Source organism: Tripterygium wilfordii, chromosome 22, assembly GCF_013401445.1.
Source record: "Tripterygium wilfordii isolate XIE 37 chromosome 22, ASM1340144v1, whole genome shotgun sequence".
In the NCBI taxonomy this organism is placed as follows: domain Eukaryota; kingdom Viridiplantae; phylum Streptophyta; class Magnoliopsida; order Celastrales; family Celastraceae; genus Tripterygium; species Tripterygium wilfordii.
The window spans coordinates 5,262,437-5,283,256 of NC_052253.1; the positions used below are offsets into that span (position 1 = coordinate 5,262,437).

Here is a 20,820-nt window from a genome sequence, read left to right on the forward strand (position 1 = left end):
TTAAGTTGTTGATTAAAAGTCATTTTCTGTGATAAGTACCACTCACAAACCAAAACCCAAAACCCAATTACACCAGTATTCCCTCAAAAACACTCTTGTCTCTCCAAGTTTACAAACACTCTCTCACTACTCAAATTCTCACTACGAACTTGTGCTCTCTCTCAAACTTGGATGTATCTCACTTCTTGTTGTGTGTCTTGCACTTGGCTGCAATCTCTCCAAGTCGAAATATGAATAGTATTGTCAACATGAGAATAATGATCATATCCCATGCATTTAAACCATATATGGAAGACCCCTACACTAATATCAATTAAGGAACAAAATGAATTACTGAGATGATTAAGATCTCATTTACTGGGATGATTAACATTTTTATTCACGCATGGCTTCTCTAAATCAAAGAAGGATTTCTTCTTTCAAATCAATTCAATGGCATTTAATACCTTTGAACTTTCTAAGCCACCAAATATTAGGATTTCCAATCCAATACACACCAATAATATTATTCGTTTTGGATTATCTGGTTTTCGTAAATACATTGGGCCCGTACGACTTTGTCTTCCTAGGAGATCACACATCCCAATAATGCTCTTATATAAGAGCGCTTGATTGCAGAATTACTGTCCTCCATAAAAACGCATGGTTGATGGTTGTGAGCCAATATTCAACAGCACCATCATGAAAACATTTACAACTTGTTTACAAGAGCCTGTAATGAATTACTACAGTTTGATAATGTTAATTATTTAACATACACAACTTGTCGAGATCATGATACATTGGTACTTGTTAATAATAAGGGTCCAAAGGGAAAGCTAAAAAATCATAAAATTTGGGTTTTTTTTTTTTTTTTACATCAAATAACATGAATGGGATCCAGCCATACATTACATTCCCTTAGGGGTCCGAAATCCAAACAATTCATGGTCTTGTGAGTGAATGAATGGTTGCATAATTTCAATTTCTTTCCCATGATTCTCTCTATCAGCATTAAAGAATATAACAACCAATAAGTTTATATTCGTAGAATACTTAGAAGGTATAAAGGGTTATAAGTTCTTGTGTGAGGATGGTAAATCGTCCAAGTACTTCATCAATCGGGATGTTGTCTTCAAGGAGATCGAGTACTATATGGCAAAGAGTGATCAAGTGGAGTCCAAAGAAAGTATGATGGAGAGACATACTAGAGATCGAGGGCTTAAATTGAGGTGGAGCCTATTGCATCGACTAGTACACATAGAGAATATGAAGACATGACTAGTGGGGCTGGTTAGTTGGAGGATGAGCAAGGGGATAATCAGGAAGATTATCTTATGCTGGTGTGAAAAGTGTAATTTGCTTTAGTTTTGTATATTAAAGTTGGACGAATTGATTGAAATTGTGATTTCATATGCAGTGGAGCCTTACTAATGAGTGTCCGATCCCACCAGTGACAAATTATTGGTATAGATATCATTCAATAGACGTTGATGGATGGGATGTAGCATATCAACATCGTATTCAACGGTTTTTAGAATTAATTGACTTAGATGTAATCACTATAGAGAAATTTTTTTGTTATTTAGAGATTGACCGGCATGGATTTACTACATTATATGTCTTCTATTGATATTGGAATATAAATGGTTAAATATGTACTGACAAAAATAGCTCAAAGTTTCTATCTTTGAAAAGAGAGATAGAGAGGGCTTATGAGTTTTTTTTTTTTGTTTCGTTGACACAAATTTCAATTAAGCCCATTTTCTTCGGCTTTTTGCCCAAGACTTTGCACTGAATTTGGTTGATTCTCGAGGTGGGTATTTGGGGGTTTTGGGCATTTAGAAGAAGTTGATATTTGTTGTGAGTTTGTTTGGCAATGCAGACGTTGATTCCTTGATGAGTTCTTGAACCAATGCCCAGTATAATTTCAGTGTTTTTATATCTTTAATTGCTGTTCTGTTCTCTGTACTCTAAAAGGTTTTTGCTATTAATTTGGTGGGTGGGTATTAGTTTGTGCGTAAAGATAACATTTTTTTTTTATTGAAAACTTAAATCAATGGTATTTTAAGGTTATTAATATTAATTTGATGTAAATTTAGGTAAAAATGACGTAAATTTATATGGAGAAAATTGTTGTTGTAAAGATAACGGCCTCGTTTGGTTGACCATTTCTATCAACAATATGTTGTCATTGAATCATAAATTGTTTACGCCAAACAAATGACAATTTTTTGTTCAAAAAATCGAGACAATTTATGAACCATATATTTTTATTTCTGAAATTGTTCCCTTTTCGACAAATCTATTCTTTTTTTGTAGCCATTTTCCTTTTTCACCCTCACTTTACATTGGAGTGACTATAATACTTTAATTCTCTCTCCTCCTTTTTATTTGGGATTAGTTAATAATAGTTTAATTATTTTATAAATAAAAAGTATTTATAATTATTTGAAAAGCAATTGTTGGTAATATAGTTATTTTAATTTTTTATTAATTTTATAAATGATTTGTTATTTATTTTACTATTTCTTTACATCTATTACAACTAAGTACATAATACACCTACACGTACAACATATATACTATCAGTAAAAATACAACTAAATACCTATCAGCATTTCATTTCAAAAAACCATACCTACTATCATATTTTTTATCAATATATATAGATTACGGTCAAAATTACCTACCAAACAAACATATATGGGTTTGCAAATAAAATATCTCAAAGAACAAACAATCCAAAAAAGCATCTATATTTAAAAAGTCACAAAATTTGAGTTTGTCTTTGACATCAGCCAACATGATTGGGAGCCAGCCAGACATGGGCTTAGTTGGTCCAAATTCCAAATAATTGACAGCCGAAACAGGATAGGTGGATCTCATATGATTCGATTCTCTCCTCCTCGGTAGATTCCCAGTTCCCCACATCTTGTCCCAATCACTGCAAACCCTTCGCGAGATTTTTAATCACCTACATATGGTTACTTACCCAGAACAGGAGCTCTGGTGTGAGCCCTAAATCACTAATTCTCTCTTTTTTACTTCCATGTTTTGATCATTGAGGAAAAAAGACATCCAAGGTCATTTTCTCAGGTATGCTTCTGTTTCTTCTGGGGACTCTTTTAACCCAAGATTTACCCAATCTAGTCACTGTACGAGTTCGGTGAAAGACCAGTTTTTCTTTATTTCTTATTGGGATGTATGCCCGTACGAGCCTCCAATTTTAATATGCCTATAATCGTTGTAAAAGACCAGAAGAATCCAATCTCCGGAGTTCCAGTTTGTGTGTAGTGGGTCTTGGACAGATAAGCATTATCATGTCTGACTCTTATTTCTACATTATGGTGTTTCTGCCTCTGTCAATCAGAGAATCTTCTTCTATTTTACTGGCCTGATGACAAGAAAGAAATTAACTTTATGGGAGATTTTCTCGTGTTTACTGATCATGCTTGAAATTGTCTCTGACTTATATGAGCGAGCAATCAGAGGAAGGAAGTGGTGACGTGCAGCGCTGTGAGAGAGTTTCGGAGGGCAGCTGTCTTAGGGCCTGCCCGTTTAGGGTGTTGGGGGGTGTTGGGGAGGGTTGGGTTCGTCCCGAACATCTCTCAACCCTTGTCTGTTTGAGGTGTTCGGGACCGTTGGGATAAAACCTCCCTATATTCCGGAATTTACTAAAATACCCCTTCTTATATTACCTGTTAGGTTCTTTAAATAGTATAATAAAGGGTATTTTTGGAATATAATACATAAAACTTTAATGAACACCTCCCAACACCCCTTCAAAACGAACAAAGGTTCTATTTAAAAATACCAACACCTCCCAACACCCCCCAACCCCTCCCAACCCAACACCTCTCAACCCAACCCCTTCCAACGCCCTAAACGGGCAGGCCCTTAGTTTCAGAGGGGCTTCAAGTTCTGTTTCTCTTTTGGCTCTTCTCATCTACTTTTTCATTCCGCAGATTAGGTTATTGCTTTTCTTTTTTCTATTTCCTAGTCATCTTCCCATTATTATTAGAATACCTCCTCTTGCATAACCACTTTTTTGATGCCAAGTGATGGAAATTTGAAGGCTTTTTCTGGGTCTAATGATACCTGATACTTTCACCACCCAATGCTTTTTTTTTTTTTTATTCTCTTCCTCTACCTAGGTAACCAAAAAATCACTCATTTTGTTTTCTTCTAAGATTTGGATATCTGGATTTTTTTATTTTTGTCTCTATCATTTCATCTTTTGAGTTTGTTTTCCTAGATATGGTGTTGATCTGCTCAGGTCTTGGCGATTGGGTGCGCAAGAACAATTTTGCTTGTTTTGATCTGTGGTTTTGGTTTTCTTTTTTAGGGATCTAAATTAGTTTGCGGTACTGAGAAGATCTCAAGGTTGGTGTCACTAGGAAAGGAAAGATGAGTGGAGCTGTGCTTGTGGCTATTGCTGCTGCTATTGGTAACTTACTGCAAGGGTGGGATAATGCTACCATCGCAGGTAATTCATGCTTTCAAACATTTGTTTTGATATACAATGTTTATGAATTATCCATACTCAAAGTTCACTTGAATATCGTGAGAATGTTAATATATTCGTGCCTTAGATTAGACTTCTCGAACATTGTTGCTAGATTTGATTGATGGTGTGGTCCTTGACTTGAATTACTGATATTTATTTCCCCCTTATGAAAGATGAGTGATGTAGATTAGGGTTTTTATAACCATTATCAGGAAATATTCTGTCTTTGCTGCAGGATCTGTTTTGTACATAAAGAAGGAATTTAATTTGGAAAGTGAGCCTACTATTGAAGGCCTAATTGTGGCCATGTCTCTTATTGGGGCCACATTAGTTACTACATGCTCTGGAGCCATTGCAGATTATCTAGGCCGCCGCCCTATGCTGATAATCTCATCAGTCCTTTATTTTGTTAGTGGTCTTGTGATGTTTTGGTCTCCTAATGTTTATGTCCTACTCGTGGCAAGGCTTCTAGATGGATTTGGGGTTGGTTTGGCTGTTACTTTGGTACCAGTGTATATATCTGAGACAGCCCCCCCTGAAATAAGGGGATTGTTGAATACTCTTCCCCAGTTTACAGGATCTGGTGGAATGTTTCTCTCATATTGTATGGTTTTCGGGATGTCATTGATGGAGTCACCCAGCTGGAGATTAATGCTCGGGGTTCTTTCTATACCATCTCTTATTTATTTTGCGTTGACTATATTTTACTTGCCTGAGTCGCCAAGATGGCTTGTGAGTAAAGGACGGATGCTTGAGGCCAGGCGTGTTTTGCAGAGGTTGCGCGGAAGAGAAGATGTCACTGGTTAGTTTTTCTTCTCTGCTCTTTCAAAATAATTGGTAATTTTGTCTGTGGAATACTTGCTATGCATAGAGCTTTCGTTTTGAATAAAGATCTTGCATTCATGTGCTTGGGTAGGCATGACATATAACTAGAACTGGGAGTTTTGTTGAAACTAATGATATTCCATGTGGGTTTGTGGTTGGCAAAGTAGTTAGGATCCTGGATGCTAGAGAAGCAGTGATCCATTCTCAAAGTCATTTCGGGGTGATTAAAATCAAGTCAATTGTGCTATTTCACGCTATAGGATCCTCTGAAGACAAAAGAAGGGAAGCACATCATTAAATATCCAAGCAACGCATGAATTTAACGAATACATCATTGCACTGATCATTATACTCCTCAATTCAAGCAATACATGAATTTAACAAATCCATCAGTGCACTGATAATTATTCTCCTTCTCAATTCAAAACCGGTTCTGTCCTTGTAGATTTTTTTTTTAAAAATACAGCTGGTAATTGAATATTCAAACACATAAATGTAGTAGTGGATGATTTATGCGTGAGTTACACATGCAGTGCCTATATATTGCCCTCTGATACCTGGTATCCCCATTGTTATTGCAGTCCTAATATCTGGTGGTCTTTGGTGTTTCGGGCTACGGCATTATTTTCTGTTTTTGGTATCAGTCTTTCTGGTCTGTCAACTCCATTCATGTATCAAAATCAAATACTCGGGGTTAACATTGATGATAATGACCACCTTTTTGAATGTGTTCATGTTAGTACCAGCTTTTTTGAAATAGCTCCTGGTTTCATATGTCATAAATCGTTTTGTTTTGTCAATAAAATAAGTCCTACAAGGCTTTACCGTCAATTCTTACGCTGCATATTTTGTGAAAATCAAAGCAAAACAGAAAATGGAAGAAAATATGTAGTATAACTAGATTGATTTTGGAGGGGCTGATAGAAGAGAAGAGTACAAGCATTCAATTGCCAGTAGTTATTCACTTTCCCGGTGCATTTCAATGCTTTAATCATGTGATATCTGTTGCTTTTTCTCTGATAATTGGCATTAGTAGGAGTTATTGCTCTCCTTGAGAGGGGGAAAAATCAATCACTGCCTTGCACAGGCTTGATATGATGTCAATTTAATGATATTGACATATTGTTAAGATTAGTTACTTTACCATTCAACCCAATAAGTTAACTTGTTGGGTTGGGGCATTTCACATAATTTATACATATTCTAACACTTCCCCTCATGTGTGGGTTGGGCAATCTGGTGGCCCAACATATGCACAATAAACGAGGCCCAACACTAGGGTTACTCTCACACACACAAAGGCCCACACTTGGGGCAACAACAAATTGTGGGTTTAAATTGTGGAAGCTAAGTTTTGAACCCAATACCTCCTGCTCCGATACCATGTTAAGATTAGTTATTTAGTCATTCAACCCAATAGGTTAACTTGTTGGGTTGGGGCATTTCACATAATTTATATACATATTCTAACAGATATAATGCCGAATAACAGCTGAGATGGCTTTACTGGTCGAGGGACTTGAAGTTGGGGGTGAAACATCGCTGGAGGAGTACATTATTGGCCCAGCCAATGACCTCACTGATGACCAGGATATATGTACCGAGAAAGACCAAATTAAGTTATATGGTCCTGAACAAGGTCTTTCCTGGGTTGCCAAACCTCTCACTGGGCAGAGTACTCTTGGTATTGTGTCGCGACAGGGTAGCTTGGCAAACATGAGCATGGCTTTTATGGATCCTCTTGTCACTCTCTTTGGCAGTGTACATGAAAAGCTTCCTGACACAGGAAGCATGCGAGGGAGCACACTTTTCCCACACTTTGGCAGCATGTTCAGTGTGGGAGGGAATCAACCTAGGAATGAGGAGTGGGATGAGGAGAGTCTCGCTAGAGAGGGTGAAGAGTGCCACTCTGATGCTGATGCTGGTGGAGGTGATTCTGATGACAACTTGCGTAGTCCGTTGATTTCACGTCAGACAACAAGCATGGATAAGGACATGGTTGCACCTGCTCATGGAAGTCTTGCAAGCATGAGACATGGCAGCCTGATGCAAGAAAATGGAGAACCAGTTGGCAGCATGGGAATTGGTAGTGGCTGGCAGTTGGCTTGGAAATGGTCTGAGAAAGAAGGTCATGACGGTAAGAAGGAAGGTGGATTCAAAAGAATTTATTTACACCAAGAGGGAACTCCGGGATCTCGGCGTGGGTCTTTAGTCTCTATCTCTGGTGCCGATGTCCCTGCAGCTGGTGAAGTTATACAGGCTGCTGCCGTGGTGAGTCAATCGGCTCTTTATTCTAAGGAGCTTTTGAATCAGCATCCAGTTGGACCAGCTATGATTCACCCAGCTGAAACTGCAGCTAAAGGACCTGGTTGGAAAGACCTCTTTGAACCAGGAGTCAAGCGTGCATTGGCAGTTGGGATCGGGATTCAAATACTCCAGCAGGTAACCCTTGACATTTACTCTATTTGGATGCTTGTGTAGCAGGCAATATAATGCAACTTTCCTTGTTATCAGTTGCTTATATCTTGTTATGGAATGGTTCTTCATTACCTCTTATGTGCTGCTTTCAGTTTCTAAAACCATAAAATTAGGTGGAATTTGGTGCATAGGCATTACTCTTTATAGTCTTCTCCATGCCACGACTTACCAAAAAAAAGTCTTTTCCATGCCATTAATTAAGGTGTACCAATTACATGTGCTTGTATCAACACCTATTATTCAATCACCATTTAACTTTTTTTTATCTTTATTCTTCATGGCCTTGAAAAGTTTTGGCCTTCTTTATTGCATCAGAAACTGTAAAATTTTGAATAAGGAGTTAGTGAGTTACAAATTCCCTATGCTTATTATCTCACATTATTCTCTCTTTTTTTTTTCCTTCGGTTGGTTGGAATTGGTGGAACATATATTTCGTTGGTGATTTTCATGTACATAGTAAGGCAATATGTTTATTTTTTTACATATACCTTTGTTCTTTCAAATTTTCTTTTGAAGTTAGGGATATAACTTGTAATTTGGTTCTCGTTCATGTAGTTCCTTTAGCTTTAAAGATAGCTCCATTGTGTTGTGAAGCCAAGTCTTACAGACTTATAAAATTAGGATCAATTGATTCTTTTGTCTTGGATTTTTTCAATTATGCAGTTCGCTGGTATAAATGGTGTTCTGTACTACACTCCTCAAATTCTTGAGCAAGCAGGTGTGGGAGTCCTTCTTTCTAACATGGGCATTGGCTCTGCCTCGGCATCCCTGCTTATCAGTGGTGTTACAACCTTGTTAATGCTCCCCTGCATAGCTATAGCCATGAGGCTTATGGATATAGCTGGAAGAAGGTAACTTTTTTCCATTTATCTAAGACTTCTTTTGGCACAATTACGTCCTTAAATATTGCATAATGATGTCATTGCATGGATGAATTTCTCTATTATAAGTTGTATGTATACATGCATGAACAAGCTTGTTGCCGTTCTTATTAAACCAGTGAATGAGTGAGCTGACTGCCTGCCATATCCTAGATAACATATTAGATGTGAGTAATGAAGTTCCGGAAAAAAAATGGTTTATGGGGTTTCTGGTAGCAATAAGTGGAAAGGGAATGAGATCATGCAGGCAAATTTAATGGGGATCTGGAGGCTTGAACCCAACTAGGTTGTGGTTGTATGGCTTAGTTCGCCCTATTGCTCAATGGATGAAGATGAAAAGTTGGACCATGTTATAACTTATAATGTCCTTTGCTGTTTTAACATTTCAGATTTGAATAGTATTAATTAAAGTATTTGATAGGCATAATGATTTATTGCCTGTTTTTCGTTCTCTTATTCCCTGATGATCTGGCTTCTGCTTGAAAAAAGAAGATAGATTTTTTTTTTGGGTGAGTAATTACTAATTAGTAAAGATAGATTTGTTCCTCATACAATTTCAGCTGAATAGCCTTTTCTTATCTTTTATGTTTATTGTGTATGGATGACTTCCTTTATCTTTGAATTGGATCGCCAGAAGCTTGGCTAGTCTAGCCAGCTTATGCATAGACTGATATACCTATCTTGCTGCAATTTATCTCTGTGCCTGGAATTTTGGGGCTTCAAAATAGATATGCTTAGAAGTTAGAACTAAAGATGTACCAAGGTATGGTAATTGCTGTTTTACTTGCTTTTGACTTTGTCAACTGAGCAAGGGATTTATGCTTAAGACGTTGAACTTTTCGTCGTCCTGTTTTTTTGATACACGTTGCTCTATAAGAATATCAACAACAACGTGAAAGCAACCATTTGTTGTTCAACTTCCCTCAGAATTAAAATGCAAGATTCCTTGAATCATCGTCTTGTTTTTAGATTTGGGCAAAGTTTTATATTGGCTGTCAATATATCACAACATCGTTTATCTGTGAGCTTAGAACCGGCTGTGTTAAGAGGTGGAGTTGCAAGATGTTGAATTGCTAACATTTTTATGATGACATTTTATGCATTTCTTTTTACTACACTTTTAAATTCTCCTTTCTCATATTTATTCTTGATTGTCAACTATTGCAGGAGTTTGCTTCTCAATACAATTCCTGTTCTGATAGTATCTCTCGTTATCCTTGTCCTCGGAAGTGTGGTGAATTTTGGCAAAGTTGTAAATGCATCAATCTCGACTGTCTGTGTTGTAGTCTACTTTTGCTGCTTCGTTATGGGGTTTGGGCCGATCCCCAATATTCTCTGCTCTGAGATATTCCCAACAAGGGTCCGCGGCATTTGCATCGCCATATGTGCCCTTACATTTTGGATTGGCGACATCATAGTCACATACACACTCCCTGTCTTGCTTACATCCATTGGACTTGCTGGTGTTTTTGCGATGTATGCTGTTGTGTGCGTCATATCATGGATCTTTGTCTTCCTAAAAGTCCCAGAAACAAAAGGCATGCCCCTCGAAGTCATCTCCGAGTTCTTCTCCATCGGAGCTAAGCAAGTCGATGCAACAAACGAGTGAGTTTGATCAATGACAAATCGAAAGTTTTGACAGCTCTTAATGCATGTTGGTTTTGGTTGGCTTTGTTTCGTTCTGTAAAAAGAGAAAAAGACGTAATTTTTCATCAGCTCTTTTGAAGAATTTTGGATGAGTCTCAAGCCCCACAGCATAGTCTGTGAATTCAGTCCTGTTGAAATTTATAGCAGCACTTTTTTGAGGGAAGAAATCTGTTTGATGAGCATCGATTTTTTTTTTCCTTCTCTTCTTCCCGGGCGTTATCATTGGTGAAAGTAAGAAAAACACTTGATAAACACTCATTAAAAAGACTAAAGATTTTTCGTAATACAAATAGGGCTACTGCAGTTGCACCAATCTCTGATGAATTTGTCTCCTTTTTAAAGAGAACTAGGTGTGGTAGGTTAGATTAAAATTTGGTTTCTTTTTTCTGACAGTTCTGATTATTTACCATGCATTGTTGGTTACCCTGATTTCTGCTGTTTCAGTCATTGAAAATTAGACATTTTGTAGATGTCCAGAAAACTGTTTGCCCCTCAAAGTACCTGGCTACTCATATGATAAAACCACAAGACTTGTGCATAAATATTGTGTTTTACTGGTGATGCAAGAGCATCTCTTCACCATTTCATAGAATGAGGACTATTTACGTTCTGGACTTAACTAAGTACACCTCAAAATCTAAAAAAAAAAAACCTTCATCTAACAACACCTCACTTGACCTTGTTAAATTCCCTCAAATTCTTTCCCTTCTTCTCTCATTCTCCCTCTCCTTCTCCTCCTTTCCCTTACATGAAGACAGACATTTGACGGTTGGTGTGAGCAACGATAGTGCTAGAGCTCGGCCTATCTGCGATGGAGACGTGAAAGGATGAGTCGGTATCAGCGTATTGTTAGATCTACAGCGTATCCAAGTTGGTGGTTTGTTGTGGTGGTTGTTTGAGGTTAGAAATGGTGATTTAAGGTTACAAAGGAGATTGAGTATCGTCTGTGAAGACTTGGTTATTGTCTGTTGCCGAAAAGATATTGCGATTGCAACTTTTTTTACTAGCTTTAGCGTCTGTGTAGTTGTTGTAATTGGGAAAGGACATCTCTGTTGCCATCACCTCCATCACCACCACCTTCATCACTATCTCCACCACCACCATTGCTGTCACCTTCACCGCCATCTTTATAGGGAACGAATTGAAAATTAAGATTGAAGGGGCGTAGATTGCGTTTTTTGGAAAAAATTGAAATTGAAGTGAAATCATAATAACATGTTATGTTTTTTATTGTAATTTATTTAAATTGGGGTGTTAAGTGAGGGGTACAAGTACAACTAGCCCCTCATCATTCCATAGCCACCAGAAGTAGTTCTTTTTATCAATTTTGCTTCTGAGTAAATAGTAGAAGGGGGGATTTCTTCCCTGCAGGTGTTGCCCACCCAGTTCACAAAATGACACAAGTTTTCTGCTAAAACTCTTATGACTCTCTTCGCAAACAATCTTCAATGAAAAAGGTTTGGTTGGACACTAAAAAGTAAAAACCTTTTTCTAATAAAAAATGTAAAAGAGTGAATCATAAGAACACCCAAGTCCACAGCCATTCTCAGAAACTCTTGCAACAAGTAGATTATTATTTTCACTTCCCTTTCATTATTGTTTCAATGAAACAATGAAAGAACACACAAAACATACTAAACACCTCTTAAATCGTTGACCAAAACAAAAAGGACTTTCTTCTCAAAAGAAATAAATTTATCTAGGAACCTTAGCAACAGCCCTAGCACCAACCCTGTCAAGGGCTTTTACCATTGCCACTGCCTTCAAATTTCCTTCCTTGAAGAATGCCTCCACCATCCTTTCCCCAATCTCCTTCCCTCTCTCTTCACTATCTGTGACTGCCACCGCCGTCGGCCCTGCTCCGCTGATGGTGCACCCAAATGCTCCAGCCTCTATTGCAGCTTTCTTCACACTCTCCATGCCAGGAATTAGCGGGACCCTTGTTGGCTCCACAATCTTGTCATTTGACATTGCCTTACCCATCCCCACCAAGTCCCCCTCCAGAATCGACGCCACTAGAGCCCCCGCCTGGCTGCAGTTCCACACGTGGTGTGACATTCCAATCTCTGCCGGTAGCGCCGCCCGCATCTTCTTCGTTGGGGCCTCGAACTCCGGGCTCACCAAGACGAAGTGCAGATTTGTCTTCTCCGGTAACCGCAGCCTCATCAGCTCTAACGGGTCGTAACTCCTGATTAGCACGAACCCGCCCATGATCGCCGGCGCGATGTTGTCTGCGTGGTAACCGGACACCTTGGACTCGGATTCCAGACCAGCGAGAACCAACTCTTCCGCACTCAATTTCGATCCGAACAGCTCGTTGACTGCAACCGCCGCGGCGGCCGCCGATGCAGCCGACGATCCGAGTCCCGAACCGAGAGGGAGACCCTTACGGAGAGAGAGCGAGAGGCCAACAGAGCGGATGTTGAGCATCTTCATGACTGCGAGAGCAGAAATACCGGCGCAGTTCCAAAGCGGGTTCTTGCTCAGTTTGGAGACGGAAGGTAAAGCTCCAGATATGTCAGAAATGGAGATCTGGCCGGGGTGAACAGAGGGATCGACGGTGACTGACACGTAGTCACCGAGCCCCTCAACTGCGCAGCCCATGAAGTCAAATCCAGGGCCAAGGTTGGCGATGGTAGCTGGGGCAAAAGACTCCACTGAAAGAAGAACAGGTTCTGGCTCGGTGACTGCGAGGGTGGGGAGGGAGAAGTTGCATCGAAATTGGAAACTGAGGACTGAAGAGGTTTTAGGGCTGGTGTTTGTGGAAGAGGGAAAGAAAGTTGTGGGCTTCAATTGAGACTGGAAACAAACAGCCATGGCAGTCAATCGAGCAGAACAGATAAAAGCTTGAAACTTTACCACAATCGCTGATAAACAATGCGCTTAAGATCTGTCTATTAAAAAGGTTTATGATAAACCCGTGTTTACCAATTTAAACTTAGGCTGTGTTTGGGGACCCCAATAACTTCATATTCTTTTATTCTTTTTTTAATAAGCAGCAAAATATACAGTACCAAGTACCAACAAAGAAGAACAGTAGGGCATCAGAATGGGATGACCTAATAAATGTATAGTAGTACAGGAGAAAGAAAAACAAAACTTTTGAAATGAGAAACAAATAACCATAGGCGAGCAAAATGAAACATAAAGACAGCAAAGGCAAGGAAATGCTGAACCATGACCAATACTGCTTAAATGTTGATAGCTGATTCCTGGAGCCCAAACTATGTGATCGAATAAATCCTCCTCTCTCTGTTGCGGGTTGAACATCTCCTTTCACTTCTTCAAACTCCGATTTGTATTTTTCATAGAGAAATCTCTTATCAATGATAGAACAAAATTCATTTTGCATCATATGTAAGAGATTCCTTGCTTCGGGCCACAGGAAAAAAAGCAAGAGCAAGGGCTTTGGAGAAAAAGACGGTTTGGATTCTAATATTGAATTTTTTCCCCCAACAAAAAGCCAAGAGCAAGGGCCTTGGAGAAAGAATAGAATATATTCCTAAATGTCGTGCCCCAACTAGAGTCGAGAATCCAATCTCAATTGTTGATATGTTAGTGACAGAGCATCTGAGCAAAAAATTATGTACGATCCATGACTTGAGGTATAACCATATTTTCATCTAAAGAACTGCATTGTCTGTATGTCCCCAATAATTAATACGATCATCAAATCAAATCCATAACAATAAGGCATTGTTTAAAAATGCTCATATACGGAGCTCCTCGAAATAACTTAATGATGGTGGGACAATTAATATCATAAATGATTCTCTTCACGTGTATAATAACTTAAAAACTCAGCCTAAAAAAATTGACACCATCAAAATTTGTTTCAGTAACCACCACCGTCTCCAAGACAAATCATGGGCAATCAACTCGCTGCCGTTTTGCAGAAATGTGACCATTTTCCTCGGGAAAATTGATCTTTTCAGCAGCCTCAGTGTCAAAATCCTTGCTTTCCTCCAATTTGAATGTCCAACCAGGAAAATCAGACTCCGAAAATAAAGATGCAGGAGTTGCTTTATAGAATGCCAATGGGACCTGCTTTACCCTTCGCCTAATCTGCATTTAGAAGTGAACGTTGGTTTAGAGTAAGAGCTTATAGGTAATCATCACCTGCCCTGACACACTTCATTAATCACAAAAATTACAAGAAAAGAGAATAATTGAAGCCTAACCCAGGTTGGGTTTAATTTAAAATGAGAAGCCACGACTAAACCCAGAAGACAGCCCAAAACAAACACAAAAATCATCCATTTTTCATATATTGTAGCATGCCCAGCATAGGTTCTCAAACAATTCATATAGACAACAAGCAAAGCCTAATTGGACTAGGACAACTTGAAACTGATTGCATCATCAAAGGCAGTAAAAAACTTTGGATTTATATTCAACAGATTAACAACAGCATTGTCAAACTCTCATCAAAATGTCAAAGGAAAGATGAAATTACCTCCTCTCCGAATATTGTTGCATACGAACCAGAACAAAAGTCTTTAATATTGATTTCAGTGGTTTTGGCTCTAACTGTAAGATCCTCCTCAAGTGATGAAACGAACCTACAAGCACAAGAAGTTGTAACATTTGAGAACAAATGCATAGGGCTTGTACGAGAATCAGGCATTAAGTACATACCTGGAAACAGGTGGGCAGTAGTGATGGCGGAGTGTGTCAATTTCCCAGAGTGAACTTCCTGTTCGAAGAGTGGAAGACTGCCTTTATTGTCCATATTTTTGAACCATAGAAAGCGAATTCATCATTTGGATGCACGTATACGTACAAAAAATGTGTTTGGCATGTGAGAACGAAGAAAATAGAAAGAAACTAATAGGGACCAACCATGCACTTAGAAATTATCAATGAGAACAAAAGGACCTGGTAGGCTGGTGCCCATCTAAGTTTGATCAGATTTATGTAGATCATTTTACAGAAATCAATTCACAACAGGCCAGCACACAATTATACTGGTGACAGATAAATAAACCCAATAAAGCTACATAGCAACCATTTGAGGACAGTTGCTAACAGCCAAGGTCTAAACCAGTCGTGTGAAATGCAAATTATGCAATAACATATGTCATGGACTAAAGAGAAGACTTACTCATGGCATGACACTTCATAGGATTACTTTCCTCGTTGTTGAAATGCTCAACGCCAGGCTTGCTGCTGGATGTACGTGTGCCAGTTCCAGAGTCATCTGCACCATCCACAGTTTTCTCTGATTTTCTATCATCTGATACGATTTCACCGCCACATTCCTGCAATATTATCACAACTTAATTTCCCAGGCATTGTGTCAATTTGCTCATCCCTGAATAAGTTGATTGCGATGCAAATCCTCATGCTATCAGTAAAATATTCACCAACCATAAACATATCGGCTAAATATATGATGAGAGATTACAAATTATGGAAGCCCCCACTTTTCATCTATAGCAATTCCCCTAAGATTTTATTACTAATGAATCTAGACATAGAAACATTCTAAATCTCATAGAAACCCACATTGGCCAAAATTTTTTTTTTTTTTGATAATTAACTGGAAAAAATATCAACAAATAATAAGATTGGACAGCTACCTGATGGACCAAACAACTAATTGAAGGATGTCTCCGTAAAAGATTGTGAATCAGAGCAATGATAACCAATGATCCTGAAGGAGGGACTGTGAGTGCTAGCCGACTTAATTTCTTCGCAAAAGCCGCGGCCAAATATGCCGGAAGAAGTGGTGACTTCAGGCAAGAATCAAGAAGCTGCAGCAAACAAAGGCTAAAAAAGTTAATCAAAATCCAAAGGCAACCTCAAGAGTCAAAACTTCGAGGAATTACATCAAAGCTTTCTTTCCGTTCATAAATATACATCACATTATTGGATATGTATATCGATATTAAACAACTCTAAAGCCCTTGAAGTGTCTCTGTAATCTACCTCAGAATTGAATATCATTTGGAAAATTAAAAAAATGAACCAAAATTAGAACGATAAAACATTAATTATAGCATTCAGGAAACTCATTAAATTCGATGCTTATGTAATTTCTCCTGTTATCAAACTAATCTTGCGATAGCTGCAACGCCAAAATCAAAACTAGTTTTCAACCATAAATTGCATCCATTTGAAATCGCAGTTAAATAATGCATATTTCTAAAGAGTGTGTTATTTATCATCACAACTTATTTTAGTCTGGTAATACATAACAATGCTCAATATACACCAAATCATCTCGCCAGTCACCACCCCTAAAATGGATCTTAATGATATCAAGAAACAGTAGTATACCAAAGGCCACATACAATTTGAGTTTGTATCTCAGATACTGATTTCAATTTCAGATTTGATATGAAATTCCGAATAAAAAAAATGCATGATTTCAAGTTCACTTGAGAGAGTGTTGAACTCGAAGTATTTCACATTACCTGGAAAAATTTTGCTCTATGCTTTGCCATAAAGATAGAAGGTACTAGCAGTGCATAAAGTTTTTCATAGAAGTTTGGGTATTCTAAACCGTGCTGAGTTATGAGGATGAAAAGGCTGCTAAGGGCCATCACACTAACCACGCCATCAATATCGTATGATCTTGTTAAGAAGTCACTGCACAATGTAAAAGTGCTACTGAATATGACAAAATTCTTAAACAAGAAGTCATGTCGTAAATCAAAAACAAAAGTCCACCTTAACATGACTGGATTAGAGAGATGAGGAATCACTGCTTGATGGAGAGTAGCAAGAACCTAAGCATCAGCAGAAGGACAGGTCAATAAAGATGCATTCCAGTGTGTGTGGTATATAAACAAAGAGGATAGGTAAAGACACTAAGAGAGGGGAGCATATAAACTCTTCACAATAAAAAGAACAAGGGCTCAGAGAATAATTAGAAATTAGAGATCAAAATCGCCCTTCTGATACGAATTATCATAATAGAAGTCCAGTTCATAGTTTTCACAACTGTGAAACTAATACCAAAGGGTATTATAAAACAAAACTTAAACATGGGTAAATCATCGTGGAGATAAGATTGAGATTACCTCCTTGTATACATTAACTGGAAGCGGCAACCTAAGGAATGCAAGCCATGCTTTGGTAAATTTTAATTTCATCTTTTTGGCAATAGTAGCTGCTGGCAATGCCTGAATAGTTATAGAGGGTGGGGGAAAGAAGAAAGATAAACAGACATTTGGTAACAATACAAAAATAAATTCTAAAAAAGGAAGTGAGTCATCTAAATGTCTGACAACTTACATTGCTGTTACTTTTCTCTGACTTGAGCTGCTTATCTTCTGTTTTTGAGGGCTCAGAAAGCTCTTTAGGTTTGACTTGTTTAGATGGAAGCTCTGATCAAAGGTGCAGAAGCAAGAAGAATTATCAGAAAATGTAGAGAGCCATATGTTCAATCTTATCAAACAGACCTTGGTCCTTGCAATGCGACTGTGTATTGAAAATCAGGAAAATAAGCTAAAATATATATTCCATCTTTGATACAGCCATAGAGTGGATAAATTCAGGAAAAGAAGCTAAAGTGCTTTCCATCTCCAATACAGCTATAAAGTGGATGGAATAACAAGTTAGGTAATAGGCCAAGCTTGCAAGAATTAAGACCAAAACATTGCATTTTTATCAAGGACCAAAACACCAAGAGATCAGTAGATCACAACTACATGCCACCAGAACAAGGGGAAAACTTCAGCTTCAAGATTGGAACCAGAAAGCAATTACCTGATTCACTCCACATCTCAAGGCTAGTCTTTCCATCAACTCCTTCTACAGGGGGTATGCGTGATATTATGTAATGAATCTTGTGAATGAAAAGCTCAACCCTGCAAGAAACCAGCTCGAACTTTAAGAAATTGTTCTTTTCTTGCCAAAATAAAAATAGTTCACAATAAAAAAGGGTAAACAACACCCGTGCACAAGGCTCTCGCAGTGGACGGGGTTGGGGATGAGCAAGATATATGCAGACCTTACCCCCACATTATATGTGCAAAGGTTGTTTCTAGAAAACTTGTGACTTCTAGGTCATACCCTTGCAACTCTACAAAATAGTTCACAATGAGAAGAAAATTTTCCATCTATCCTAGAATATGTCATCTAACACAAGAATTGGGACTGATGATATAACACAAATAAGACTCACCTCACCTATCATACATCTACTAGTATAAAGAACGTTGAGAAAAATCAAAGAGAGAAGGATGACTGATCAATGCACTCAGCCCAAGAGGCATTCATAACTTCGTAAAGTTTACCAATAACTCCAAGAAGACATCCTTATTATTCCCCCACCCCTCCTCTTCCCGACACCCTAATAAAAGGTTTCCCCAAAAAATATAACACTTGAATATAATTCCTACACAAGAAAGGAAAAAAAGGGTAAGGACGGTTTTCTCGGGCATAAAATTTTAAAAAGCCAAAACCAACCTTTCACTTGAATGACTCCCAGCATCAACTTCTGAACTGATGGCTTTGTTGTCTGACAAGGAGGCAAGAAAAAGAAATAAACCAATAGAATCAAAAAAGGGAAAAGATGTAAATAAAAATAAATAAGAAGATCCAATACAAGAGTAGGTACCAGAGATCTCTTTTGCCTCCAAACTTTTTGCAAATTTTTCCAGGAAGATGTAGGAAAAATAACTGCAGCAAGTAAAAATTTCAATTAAATAAATTTCACCTCTCCATAATGTCAGCGTCGGCAATTCAGTCAACATAATGACTAGAAAAAGGACCCATATGATTTGTCCGACCGAGAGAGAACAGACTCATATAGGGAATCCCGAAGCAAAATGATTCTTAATCCGCTCAAACTAAACGCCAGTAAACTTTAACCAAAAACTGAACTTGAAAAATACCCATATCATGATGAACAAGTGTTATTGTAAGTTGTAACTACATAGACAGCATTTGGTGGAAGAAGAGCGAAAAAAAGAAGGCAGCACGCGAAAGTAAATCATATTCCTACCGAACATCAATATACTTGAGATACTTTGATGCAAGCAAGTCAGAAATATACTCAACAGGTGCAGATGAATGAACCTGCAGAAAAGAACAAAAGTTATGGACAAGTGCTCTTAGACATTGTTCAAACTATCAAACAATCGAATAAAACTCACAATACTATGAAGCATCCTATGATATATTGAGGAATTGAAACTTCCTCCGCTTCCCAGCTTCACGAACTCCATTATCGTATCCAATACGACTTCCTGAACTCAGATAAAAGAAAAGAAAAACCTTGAGTAGCTCAACATTTTAAACTTGCAGAGAATCGAAAAATAATCGACAAAAAGCCGACTTTCAGAGCCTCTTCAGCTTCCTCGGAGACAGCGACGTCGATCAACAGCCTCACGAATTCATCAAACTTTGACCGGAGCCACGTCCTGTAAATTAACTCGGGGTCCTCCACCCGAGTTTTCGACGGGGTCTTAGATGAAGAGACAGCAGAGAGCTCCCGTAGCAGAGGAGTGAAGAAAGACTGAAGGGAGAGGAGAGACTCGAGCACGTGAGCAGGAGGGGAGGTTGGGGAGATAAATGTGAGGAGGAGAGGGAGGTTGTTGATGTGCGCACGTGAGGAGAGGAGTTGATGTCCTAGGGTTTTGAGGTCAGAGAGACTGTCTTTGCTTCGCTTCTTCTTTTGCTTCTTCGAGATCGGCGACGACGCCATTGATGAGCGACAGCTAGAGCTTGGAGGGAATCGGGAGGAGGGAGAGTAGGTTTTATTTTGTTAGATTATGGTCTATATCCAAAAACTTTGCACTTATGTCCTTCAACTTTTCAACCTTTTCGGGTTTTCTCCTTGTCTTTTGAAAATCGAACCGACCATCGAATCAAAATATATATACACCATCACCACATAGATTACTTATGTATTTATTATGTATACATATATTATACACACACTTATAAAATACCATGTATTCAATTAGTGTTTTACTTTAAATAAAAAATCTTGTAGCTCAATGCTTGGAGTGTTACTCTTATAAGTGATAGATTGCGAGTTCAAATCATGTTATGCTCACTTTTATAAAATTTTAGACATAATTAGATTAAAGGGTTGAACCATCAAGTTAAATGTCGATTTCTTGATTGATGGTTGATTCTCGCAAGTGGTGTCGACTCTCTCATTGTCGATCATAGGACTGATAGAACCGAATCACAAGCCGATCATCGATAATTAGAATGAAGGGTTGAACCATTAGGCTCAATGTAGATTGTCGATCAGTGGTGTCGGTTCTCTCATTATCGATCATAGGACAAATCAGATCGGATCACGACCCATCACTGGTAATTAGACTGAAGGGTTGAACCATTAGGCTCAATGTCGATTTCCTCATTATCGACTGATTCTCGCAAGTGGTGCCGATTCTCTCATGGTCAATCATAGGACAAATCAGACCGGATCACAAGCTGATCACCGGTCGAATCGGTCGAACCAGCCGGTTTTCAAAACCTTGCATGTGTAGTTTATTTTAGGCAAAATATAACATTTAATCCATCAATTATACT

At 38.4% G+C, this 20,820-nt stretch overlaps 3 protein-coding genes across 7 annotated transcripts; 1 reads left to right on the top strand and 2 right to left on the bottom strand.

Annotated features, from left to right (window-relative positions):
• Positions 1 to 2,870: 2,870 nt before the first annotated feature.
• LOC119991208 (monosaccharide-sensing protein 2-like) lies at positions 2,871 to 10,502 on the top strand. 4 transcript variants are annotated; one of them, XM_038837480.1, is made up of 8 exons: positions 2,871 to 3,078; positions 3,472 to 3,529; positions 3,884 to 3,900; positions 4,328 to 4,468; positions 4,725 to 5,291; positions 6,807 to 7,756; positions 8,456 to 8,643; positions 9,841 to 10,502. In XM_038837480.1, exons 4-8 carry the CDS (start codon positions 4,390 to 4,392, stop codon positions 10,280 to 10,282), a joined length of 2,226 nt encoding a protein of 741 aa, XP_038693408.1. In that variant the 5' UTR covers positions 2,871 to 3,078; positions 3,472 to 3,529; positions 3,884 to 3,900; positions 4,328 to 4,389; the 3' UTR covers positions 10,283 to 10,502. The 4 variants fall into 4 exon arrangements, with proteins under 4 accessions (XP_038693408.1, XP_038693407.1, XP_038693406.1 ...); XM_038837479.1 differs by lacking the exons at positions 3,472 to 3,529; positions 3,884 to 3,900; XM_038837478.1 differs by lacking the exons at positions 2,871 to 3,078; positions 3,472 to 3,529 and having other exon boundaries at positions 3,879 to 3,952.
• A 1,295-nt stretch (positions 10,503 to 11,797) lies between these two features.
• On the bottom strand, positions 11,798 to 13,231 carry LOC119992268 (homoserine kinase-like). Its single transcript, XM_038838967.1, has one exon. It carries the CDS (start codon positions 13,135 to 13,137, stop codon positions 12,016 to 12,018), a length of 1,122 nt encoding a protein of 373 aa, XP_038694895.1. The 5' UTR covers positions 13,138 to 13,231; the 3' UTR covers positions 11,798 to 12,015.
• A 787-nt stretch (positions 13,232 to 14,018) lies between these two features.
• Positions 14,019 to 20,042, bottom strand: LOC119990387 (protein NUCLEOLAR COMPLEX ASSOCIATED 4-like). Of its 2 annotated transcripts, none has more exons than XM_038836272.1 (15): positions 19,610 to 20,039; positions 19,428 to 19,520; positions 19,277 to 19,350; positions 18,890 to 18,951; positions 18,739 to 18,790; positions 18,037 to 18,137; positions 17,563 to 17,654; positions 17,349 to 17,450; positions 16,996 to 17,054; positions 16,740 to 16,914; positions 15,903 to 16,076; positions 15,425 to 15,581; positions 14,959 to 15,016; positions 14,777 to 14,882; positions 14,019 to 14,385 (listed from the first exon to the last, which is right to left on the bottom strand). In XM_038836272.1, the coding sequence occupies exons 1-15, from the start codon at positions 19,976 to 19,978 to the stop codon at positions 14,185 to 14,187; spliced, it is 1,875 nt and encodes a 624-aa protein (XP_038692200.1). In that variant the 5' UTR covers positions 19,979 to 20,039; the 3' UTR covers positions 14,019 to 14,184. The 2 variants fall into 2 exon arrangements, with proteins under 2 accessions (XP_038692200.1, XP_038692201.1); XM_038836273.1 differs by having other exon boundaries at positions 14,233 to 14,385; positions 14,959 to 15,039; positions 19,610 to 20,042.
• Between the last annotated feature and the right edge of the window lie 778 nt (positions 20,043 to 20,820).

Excerpts from the sequence above, each read along its gene's own strand:
- LOC119991208 (XM_038837480.1), top strand. The coding sequence starts at position 4,390 with ATGAGTGGAGCTGTGCTTGTGGCTATTGCTGCTGCTATTGGTAACTTA. Across the intron at positions 4,469-4,724 it reads GGATAATGCTACCATCGCAG|GATCTGTTTTGTACATAAAG; the intron begins GTAATTCATGCT and ends TCTTTGCTGCAG. Across the intron at positions 5,292-6,806 it reads CGGAAGAGAAGATGTCACTG|CTGAGATGGCTTTACTGGTC; the intron begins GTTAGTTTTTCT and ends GCCGAATAACAG.
- LOC119992268 (XM_038838967.1), bottom strand. The coding sequence starts at position 13,137 with ATGGCTGTTTGTTTCCAGTCTCAATTGAAGCCCACAACTTTCTTTCCC.
- LOC119990387 (XM_038836272.1), bottom strand. The coding sequence starts at position 19,978 with ATGGCGTCGTCGCCGATCTCGAAGAAGCAAAAGAAGAAGCGAAGCAAA. Across the intron at positions 18,791-18,889 it reads GGAGGCAAAAGAGATCTCTG|ACAACAAAGCCATCAGTTCA; the intron begins GTACCTACTCTT and ends CCTCCTTGTCAG. Across the intron at positions 16,077-16,739 it reads ATAGAGCAAAATTTTTCCAG|CTTCTTGATTCTTGCCTGAA; the intron begins GTAATGTGAAAT and ends TGTTTGCTGCAG.